Genomic DNA, 10,174 nt, shown 5'->3' with positions numbered 1-10,174 from the left:
TTAATTATTTGTTTATTTATGCATGAGTACGATGGCACACTATTCGTTGGTGGCATTTCCTACCTAAGTTGGCACACTTTGCCAATGAAGTAATCATTCAAATAATTGGCAACATCAAGTTGGTTTGTGATAAATAAGCCACCTGATTTGATGAAAGTCAGAGCTGAATTTCTCTTTCTGCTCATAATGTCATTTAAAGTATTCCAATGTGTTTTTCCATCTTTCTTTATATCATATATATTGGCTTCTTAATACAGTTTCTTCTTCTTTGTGTTGACTTTAGTCACATGATTTGTCAATTTGCAGTAAGTCAGCCAGTCAGATGTGCAGCCAGCCGTATTAGCCACTCCGTTGGCCACGTCTTTCAGCCTTAACAATTTTAACAGTCAGTTTCTTAACAGGTGCATGTTTACCAATAATTGGAAGAAGTAATTTCATAAATTCTTCAAGTGCAGTGTCTGGATGCTCCTTATTAATCACATCAGACCTACAAATATTTTAACATCATCACATAAGAGTCACAGCAAAATCTTTTGTATGATCTCTTACACACTATTTTATTAATGGCTTTTGGAACTTTGGCTTTCCTGGACTTAGCCACTATATTGTGATCACTGCATCCAATGGGTACGGATACAGCTTTAGAACAAAGTTCTACAGTAATAGTAAACATGTGATTGATACATGTGGATGATCTTGTTCCTGTAGTGTTTGTAAACACCCTGGTAGGTTGATTAATAACCGGAACCAGATTACAGTCACTGGTTACAGTGAAAAGCTTCCACTTGAGCAGACATCATGATGAAAACCTGTCAATATTCAGCTCCCCAAGAAAGTAGACCTCTCTGTTTACATCACATACACTATCAAGCATTTCACACATGATTTATATACTGACTGTTAGCACTTTGTGGTCTATAGCAAGACCCCAAAAGAATAGGCTTTAGATGAGGCAAGTGAACCTGCAGCCACAACACTTCAAAAACAATTGACATGAGATATACTGTAAGCATTACAGGGATATGGCTCTGAATATATACACCAACGCCTTCCCCATAGGAATTCCTGTATCTTTTATATATGTTATATCCTTGTATTGATTGCTACAAAGGAATTATCTAAATTAATCTCAGAAATGGCTAATATATGAATGTTATCTGATGTTAGCAAGTTATTGATTTCATGAACCTTATTTCTAAGGCTACATCTATTGTCAATATGGGCTATTTTCAGCCCTTTCCTGGGTAGCTTACCAGTGATAGACATAACATGGAAAAGAGCAAAGCAATGAAACATTCAGCAGTCGATTAATCAGTTGGTGTTGGTAAGTTTGTTCGTGTGCTGCTGGGTTGAAGCTACTAACCTATAGGCTTGGCTCCCTCATCCATTCCAGGCTTTTGGGAGGGAGGACAATGAGCCTGTCATAGCGGATGTAAGCAATGTCACCAAGTGCTCTAGCAGCTTTCATGGCTGGGATAAGTTCTTTCCTCTTCTGGCGCACAGCTGCAGGATAGTCCTCGTTGAGGAAGATATAAGTTCCTCTCAAGTTCTTGGCACTTTCCAGAACAGCTGTCTTGTCCTTTAACCTCAGGAACTTGACCACTATCGACCTGGGCCCGTCACCTGGGCTGGTGATGGGTTTTCCAGTCCTGTGGGTGCGCTCAACCTCAAATCTTCCTGTGATCAATCTTCAGTTTCTTTGAGATAACTTCCCTCACTTTGTCTTTAGACGCCATTCAGGTCTTATGTCGAGATTCTGCAATTCCTTCCCCAACAATGTTGTTCCACCTTGATTGTCCCTCGAGAATCTGATTTCTCAGTCATTGTAATCATGGATTCACATACAGAAATGAAGTCCTCTCTCAATGACTTACAGATTGCTGTCACCTTGCAGTTTTGTTTAAACTCATTGAGCTGACCCTGGGATAACTGCAAACTGCTCTTCGGGTCCTGTACCCCTCAGGTAGTTCATTCTTTTATTAGTTGAATCCACCAGTATTTAGACAACACTTGAAGCCATTTTCTTGTTGTAACAACTGGTTGTAGAACAATTTTTGTTAGTTTAAAAGATCATTCACCGGTGATAGACATCACAGTCCTCAACTGTACTCCCACTGGCTTTGGTCTTTGTCATATAGCAACGTAGGCTACACTGTTACTCCTCGCAGTTCCAGAAAGGGCAGGTCACAAGGAAGATTGAAACAGCAGGGATCTAGAGAGACACAAACCCGGGACAATCCGTTATCCCAGCTACAAGGGATAATCCCGTCGCAGGCGGCATTCAAGTCAAGAAAACCCCTCTAGCTTGATAGGCAGCTAGGCCAGCTGCTATGCCAAGCAGTTCCCCAGATCCTTGGTTGGCAGGATCCATGGACAGTTAGTTGCTGAGACCGCTGCTGACACAAACCGCATCGCGGGACCCCAAAAAAAGGTAGCTAGCTAGAAACTTTTTCAATAGAACAGTTGAGACTCAAAACAAACCGAGCTTTCCCTCAATTCAACAGGAAGTTAAAAGAACACCCTGCGTTCTGTTAGACAGGTAACTCTCAAGCCACGATATGAGTGAAATAAATTGCCAGAGTACATGATTCTATATCTCTGTACATAATTTTATTTACATGGTACAATTTTGCTGTAATGTTGGGTAACAAGATTATATGTGCGGTACATAAATATAAAGATGGTTTGTACAAACTTGCATAACTAAAAAGGGTTAAAATGAAAAAGGTGAAATCTCACAGCCCTACCGAGAGACTAGAGCTGAGCAGCCAGACACACAAAAAAAGTCCACTGGATCAGTTCTGACTACTGAGGAACACAGGTACTTGCACACAATACTCAGCCACCATCCATCCATCAAATGGCATACATTAGACATGTGTTTAATACATAGCATGTGATTCGCACTACACAATATATATTTCTGATTATTCACACATTTTCTGGGAAATATTGATCAAAAGATTAGTGGACCTAACCCTTCCAACCTCAGCAATCTGGTTAATTTAGGCTATTTGTCATTGATACAACAACCCAAGCAAAACATCCCATATCCTCAAATAAGATCACAGAATGTGCATCAGCACTGTCACATGACAACAGTTTGGGGTCACATGACCCGATCTCAATTGCAGGAAGTGAACGGTCTTCCGCCAGTCTCCCATCCAGCCAGACAAAGGCAGCGCCAAGTTTCCCCTTCAAATACACATTACATCACAGCATCAGACCTAAATACTTTTTAGAAACCCCATCTTTAACGGATACAAGTAAACCTAAGCAATGGTTTTTAGTGCAGCACACATTGCAGGAAGAATGAACCAGTGGAGCAGGCTTGTATGAGTACACTGATATTCTGTTTGATTCAGATGAATCTGATGAGAACCTATAGGGCTGGAACAGAACACATCCATCCTCCAAGTGTCAGTGCCGCTTTCACCATTCATACTGGATGATCATTTCATAAGCATCTTGAACAGGTTGTTCTTTAGGTGATAAAAAAAATAAAAGACTTCATTTGTTAAAGTCACTTCTTCACATCTGATCTCACAATAGAGAATGTGCTTGGGGGTCTCCCCTGAATTGAGGCCCCATACAGCACAGACACAAACATGTCTGGTAGTACATATAAATGGACTGATCCGGTCGGGGCTGTAACAGTCTTATAGGCTACAACGTCCCCCATCTCCTCAGAAAAATCTCATAAATACAGAGTCAAAGTAGTAAACTCATGACAACCACAACACATCAGACCGCCTACTTGACAACAATCAGATTCCCAAAAAACACTAAGAATTAAGCCAGGTCCAGGCGTCCCTGGAAAAGAGTGTCCTAGTCTGCTGATTTTTTTTAGTTCTTCTTTTGTCTTTAATTTTTTGTAAAATCGTAAGCTCAGACAGAAAACAGAAGAAAAATGTGATCGTTCATGCATTGCAGACAACTGGATTCCCCCCATACTGTAAAAAAAAACAAAAAAAACTAGTCCTTTAGAACGCAGGTCAAGCGCGAGTCCTTTTTTTTGCCAATCACTCCAAGTGTTCAAGGTCAAAGTGAGAGAAGGTCTTATATTCTCTGGATCTTGTCAGCCACCACCACAGGGTTCTCCTTGCGGATCTTGGCGGCGGCGTCGGCTTTGTAGTCATACGGGCAGTTGTGCTTGTCTGAATAACGGTGGAGTCCACAGAACAGGTTCCCACAGCGGCAGTCAAAACCTGACAGAGCAAAAAGGCACAGTGAGTCAGTCACACTAATAGACCCAGCTCATATCACCTCTGCGCAGTGTATCCTATACTCAATCACAGAGAGGCACATAAGCCATAGTCTTGACTGAGGTCTGACTGAATAAGCAACAATGTTAGGCAGTACTGGATTGTTTGTCCTCACCTGTAAGGCCAACCTTCTTGCGGCACATGAAGCACCTGTTCTTTTTCGGTTTGGCGGAGTCGGGTGATTTGGATTCATCACTGCCGGCAGCACTAGGAGGGGAAGCTGAGGCGGTGGGCTGAGTGACCACTGGAAAGACCAGAAAAATAAGACATCAAAACAACAGAGCCCAGAGACTATTCACAACCACCTCCCATCACAGGCCTGTAACCACTCACGTGACCCCCACCCAATGAGGCACTGAACACCCATATGAATCAGACACGCACCAGGTTCTGCAAGCTCTGCTCTAGGCGACGCTCCTTCCTCTTCACAGGAAATGCTCATCTCGGTCATCTGTTGGGTAACAGGAAGAGCTGCTGCCCCACTACAGTGAGAGAAAGCGAACAGGTGTATTAGGCTAAAAAAAATCATCCACTTCATACTAGCAACCTCATTCAGATGTAACAATATAACAAACGTGGTGCGAGAGAAGTGAGTCATTTGGTGATACTTGGTCTTAAAGAATGGTTTCCATGGTCATTTCAGAGTAGCAACAGACCCTCACCTGGCAGCTTCGGCCTCCGCTTCAGCAGCAGCAGCATTATTCAAGGATGCCTCAATTCTCTGGATGGTCGAGGTCTCCATTGTGGGGCTACTGGACACACTGCCACCTAAATGAAACAATACATGATTAGATTAACTAAGAGAAAATACACTGACTGCAAAAACATGGAGTTGTAAGGCATCTGCTTCTCAAACAGATAAAGATTAACAAAACCAATTATGGAGGAAAGGCAGATCTTACCCATTGCACTCAGGGGGCTCACTCCATTGTTCTGTCTGGTCAGGTGGTCCTTATAGCAGACAGAGCACATGCCACTGGTCCTGGGGTTTCCAAAGAAACCACAGCCGGTGGCACAAAGCATGGGCGCTTGGCTCTGATTGGTCTCCTGTGCCATCTCTGCTGATTGAATTGTCCTGGACATAATTAAAATAGAGATTCCTTAGAAAATGGGAATACATTTTTTAATAACACTTTCAATATAAAAACGCTGGTCAAAAGTTTTTTTTTATGCTTTTGAGTTTTGAAAATGCAGATTTCTGAACGCTAATGTGACCTCTGCCATTAGAAGATACTGAACCCACAACCTAAGAAGCAATATGCCTACTCCAGCATTCTCAGGGCAGTCCTGTAATCACTGCAGCATTGAGCTGCTTGCCACCATTAAAAAAAAATCCCTGCCACTTAATTCAGGTAACCATATATACCCGACCATTGTCCCATTACGGCGTCAGAGCACAGCGTCGCCAGTGAGGCCATCTTCCTTTTGACTTTGAACTAAGACTACTACTACGACCACTACTAAGACTAAGACTACGTTGGCAAACAACCTGAAAGGGTGCATGCACACTGCCACCTAGAGTCTTGTTTGAACAGATATAAAGTAGGGTTGGGCGATGTCTGGAATCCTGCATCACAACTGATAATGGCGCTAACGTTGTTGGAATGGCCATGGCTGAACTGTTTCGGCCACATTCTCAAGCAGGAAAACAAACAATTCTCTTAAGCAGGAAAAGGCCAACACTGACAGAGCATTTGGTGTCCGTCGAGCTATCAATGGTGTGTTCTCCAAAAAGCTAGCCGAGAAGAGAACTGCGTGATGAGCTCAGACTCACTCAACACTCCCCAATCAAACTCTATTAATTATTGTTTTAAGATGGTCATATTATGGATCGTTTGGCAATTAGATTTTTAGGACCCCTTTGGGTATAAATAAAATATTGAATTTGGCCTACTACTATAGCCCAGAGAAATGCATTGCATGACACATTCATAAATGGCAAAACAGTCAAAAACAAATCATAAGAAACCAGGTTTAAGTGTTTAGCTTACATCTAGGAGATACAAGAAAGTTCTAGACAGAGACACACTAAACAAAAATATAAAATGCAACATGTAAAGTGTTGGTCCCTTGTTTCAAGATAATCCATCCACTTGACAGGTGTGGCATATCAAGAAGCTGATTAAACAGCATGATCATTACACAGGTGCACCTTTTGCTGGGGACAATAAAAGGCCACACTAAAATGTGCAGTTGTGTCATAACACAATGCCACCGATGTCTCAAGTTGAGGGAACGTGCAATTGGGATACTGACTGCAGGAATGTCAACCAGAGCTGTTGCCAGAGAATTGAATGTCCATCTCTACCATAAGCTGCCTCCAATGTAATTTCAGAGAATTTGGTAGTCCGTACCGGTGCGTCAATCGACTCTAGGTGGTTAAAGCCAGAAAAATATAAAATGCTTGTGTTCCTTGTCAGAAACCTTTTAGCAAGATATGGCTAAAATAATAGGCAGAAGGGTTTTATTACCACTTATCGAAAGCGCTGCTGTAGGAGCTTATGCAATGCCCTTTGCTCAATTCAAGGCTATGAATAAACCCTTCGACAATATTAGAAACATTTGTTTATATGTTTAACTTGTACAAGTAACGTGCACTGGAAGTGCTATTGACAGCCTGGTGTAGGCCTATATAATTGACTGTTTGGTTTGCAAGGAGGGATTTTCCAGCAGCACACAATTAGTTTTTCCTAAAGCTTTGGTCAGGTGAAGGCCAGAAATGCATGTTTGCTTAAACTTCTCATTTGATTAATCAATTTTGTAATAGATGGTTCTCGCTCTGTCAATATTACTGTACCATGTTTTTATTTAGGCTATTCACAAACATAAAACTTTGACTCAGTTAATGGCTTCTTACATTCATTTGAAGGTTGATCATGAAAGAGTAGGCTATATGCTTAAGCCAACAAGTCACATTCAAATAGAATGATGATTGGGGGAAAAAGGGAAAGTAAGCTTTTAAAACAAGCCAGACAATGGAGTGTCCGCTGCAAAAGGCCCATGATCATCCGACATTGAAGAGGTGAGAGAAATGGTCAGACATTCTGCACAGCTTTTGGCACCATATACATTCATTAAAATAGACTATGGCAAATAAGAATAGGTAGGTCATTTGGTATGTTTCCTGTTGAGTGCTGCCCGACTCCAGCTGTACCAGCCAAGTTAAAACAAGCTAAACTAGCGTCTGTTAAAAATTCTACTTGCTTCCGTCACATCACGACTTCAGACATTGTTGATCTCCAATTACATTGTAGTAAGTAAAGGATGGCGATTTACCGCAATCTGTAGTTATGGAAGGTTTCCTCATGAGTATAATTCAGTGTCATTTCCTTCAGTTAATTACTTAAAATGATGAGTCCTCAATGGCGCTGCCCATGCTAAAGCAGGCTTCTGGGCACTAGGGTCCTCCATCTACGGGTTCAACTCAACTCGCTCACAGTGGGTTTATTTGGAGGCACATTGAATGTTCTCTAAACAGAGATTTGATAATCCCAGGGTTTTAATAGCCTCGCTGTCTGTAGGCAGTTTTTATATATATATATATATATATTTTTTACAACATTCATTTCAGCACCATCTGTCAGTCACTCTTTCAGCACTATGTTTATCAGTTGGGGTTTAGACCCAGTTAGAATTTAAACCTTGATAGCATCACCGGTGAGTTCATCACAGTAAATGTGTGGCTGCCTGCATGGTTATCGTCAACAGACAAGACAGGGGTCTAAACAGATGGCGGGATGTGAAAACAGTGTTCAATCATTGGCAAGAAGCAACCAGTCCTTCTGGTTGCTTCACTCACTATCATGTCCAGAGATGAACAGTGGTGTGTGAACCTTTCCCCAACCCAGAGCGTTCTGATCAGCTACAAACAACTGGGATAGATAGTGGTACAGTAACAGTCTTAAGGCAGGTTGATAAATACCCCAAATTAAGTAGCCAGTTTCCATTAGCTTAACCGTAGCCAACTAGTCTGTTCATGGAAGAAAACGAAAAGCAAGTTGAGGCACTTGTATCAGTCTTCTAGGAACCGAGGAGTGCCGCGCAGGGGTGGGGAGACTCACAAGCCCATGCCACGCTTTCTAGCGAAATGCGTCAGAGGTTTCCCCCAGAAAGGCACTTCAATCGCCGCATCACGTGTATGCCTGCTGACTGCAGTGCTCTTTGCTGCCCCAAACTCGCATGGACGGGGTATTAGCTTTCGCCTGTCACAAGGGTGCAATGTGACAGGCTGATCTCAAAAACGCACCCACACGACCTCGCTACGCTATTTATAGGTAACCCTGGAAGCCCCACTAAAGTTTGGTTACGTCACCAAACCGTAGCGCCTGCTCACAGTGAGACGGGTCCGTTCGTAATTTGTTTCTACAGAAACGTATGTAGGGCGCTCACGGTTTGACTGAGATATGGTAAATGTTTACATACAAGCTGCAATGCCACACACACGCCATGAATTGTATTGACAAGAGCGGTGGCTTTGCCTTACACATATATAATAACCCGTGTGTTGCTAGGTAGCTACATTATAAGCCAACAGTCCCACTTCTTAACACATTTATTTTGATGTCTGCAATACCGATGAGCCCCCCCCCATTAATCAACTAACAATGTTATACAAAACTACAATGGATCTAAAATTATACATTTAATAAATCCCCCACACAGACTGGCAAGCTAGTTGGGACAACAGTTCCGGGGAACGAATCAGACGCTGCAATACCAGTACAGATGGAGTAGAGGCCTCGATTGCTCTTTAAATCCACTGAGTCACGCTAGGCTACGTAGCTAGTGAAGATTGTAATTCCGACATCTAAGTTAGCCTACCATCACTGTACTACCAAACAACGTCGTGATAGATGTTCAGCTAACTACAAATGATCATACAGCAGTAATTACTATGATCCAGCAAGATAACTAGTGAAATGTGGTTCATACAAGTCACGACGATTACCGTTAGCTAGCGAAGGTTAGCGCTTTGTCTTTTCCTTTTGTTCCCGTTTTGTCAATTCAACATGAACAAATGTAGTTCTTCCAGTAATTGATGTATACCAAAACATCTGTAGCGACAGTCAAATAAAACGGATGTCAATTTAAACAGACTTTAGGGACGTTAATCATGTAAAATATTCGAAGGTTGAGCAGGTGGCCTCGAGTTGATCCACATCACAGTCAAGCTAGCTTAGCTAACGACGACGCATACGGAATCAGATAGTTGCCGTTTTAGGTCGGCGCTGGCTCACGAGAAGCCTTTGGACGATAAGTCCTACTTTCTAACAATTGTTTTCCGCGGTGTAATAAAAAAAACAGAATTGTTTGACCCCCCCCAAATAAACAGCCAGCTAACGTTAACTAGCGTAACTTAACCCATCATTTATTGGGAAAAAAGTACATATCTGTATTTAGCTAGCTATTGACCCTCATTGTGTAATCGTAAAGTAATGAAACTAGGTTTAAATAGCTAGTTAAACAAATTTAAGTTGTATTTTAACGGTAAAACTAGCTCGTTAGCTACCGTTATCGATGCCCTTTCAAAGCCACACAACAGCCAGTAACGTTCGTTAAACATCAACAATACTTTGCTTTTCATAACGCGCAAGCTAGTTCGCTGGAAAATATTTTGTAAAGGAGTTTAACTTACCGTCAGAACTAGTGTTTTTGCACTGTAACGTTAGTTGGTCGTTCGCTGTACAAAAAGTCCTGGCAGACTCTCCGTTCCCCTTCCTGAGATACTAAGGGCTCCGTCTAAAAGTACGCCCGCTAGAGAAGCTCCTGACTGTTTTCCGCTTCTGTTTTATTTTTTTTTTGCCTTCTTTAGTACGAGTGGTAACACACGTCATGGAAAATAGCGACCCTCTGATTGGAAGACAGGAGTGTAGGGGGCACCTAGTTTCGGTCGTCGCTGATATGTAACC

General features: G+C 42.1%; 1 protein-coding gene across 1 annotated transcript; it reads right to left on the bottom strand.

Annotated features, from left to right (window-relative positions):
- Positions 1-2,588: 2,588 nt before the first annotated feature.
- Positions 2,589-10,063, bottom strand: zfand5b (zinc finger, AN1-type domain 5b). The gene is made up of 6 exons (XM_021602357.2): positions 9,901-10,063; positions 5,168-5,340; positions 4,928-5,033; positions 4,650-4,747; positions 4,381-4,509; positions 2,589-4,208 (listed from the first exon to the last, which is right to left on the bottom strand). Exons 2-6 carry the CDS (start codon positions 5,319-5,321, stop codon positions 4,060-4,062), a joined length of 636 nt encoding a protein of 211 aa, XP_021458032.1. The 5' UTR covers positions 5,322-5,340; positions 9,901-10,063; the 3' UTR covers positions 2,589-4,059.
- Positions 10,064-10,174: the final 111 nt, after the last annotated feature.

Source organism: Oncorhynchus mykiss, chromosome 5 (genome assembly GCF_013265735.2).
Source record: "Oncorhynchus mykiss isolate Arlee chromosome 5, USDA_OmykA_1.1, whole genome shotgun sequence".
NCBI classification, from domain to species: domain Eukaryota; kingdom Metazoa; phylum Chordata; class Actinopteri; order Salmoniformes; family Salmonidae; genus Oncorhynchus; species Oncorhynchus mykiss.
This window is presented reverse-complemented; position numbering and strand designations above follow the sequence as displayed.

Bases quoted from the DNA above. Each gene is read 5' to 3' on its own strand.
- zfand5b (XM_021602357.2), bottom strand. From the start codon at position 5,321: ATGGCACAGGAGACCAATCAGAGCCAAGCGCCCATGCTTTGTGCCACC. The intron at 5,034-5,167 runs GTAAGATCTGCC...TGTTTCATTTAG, and splicing joins GAGCCCCCTGAGTGCAATGG to GTGGCAGTGTGTCCAGTAGC. The intron at 4,510-4,649 runs GTGCGTGTCTGA...TGGTCTTTCCAG, and splicing joins AGCAGAGCTTGCAGAACCTG to TGGTCACTCAGCCCACCGCC.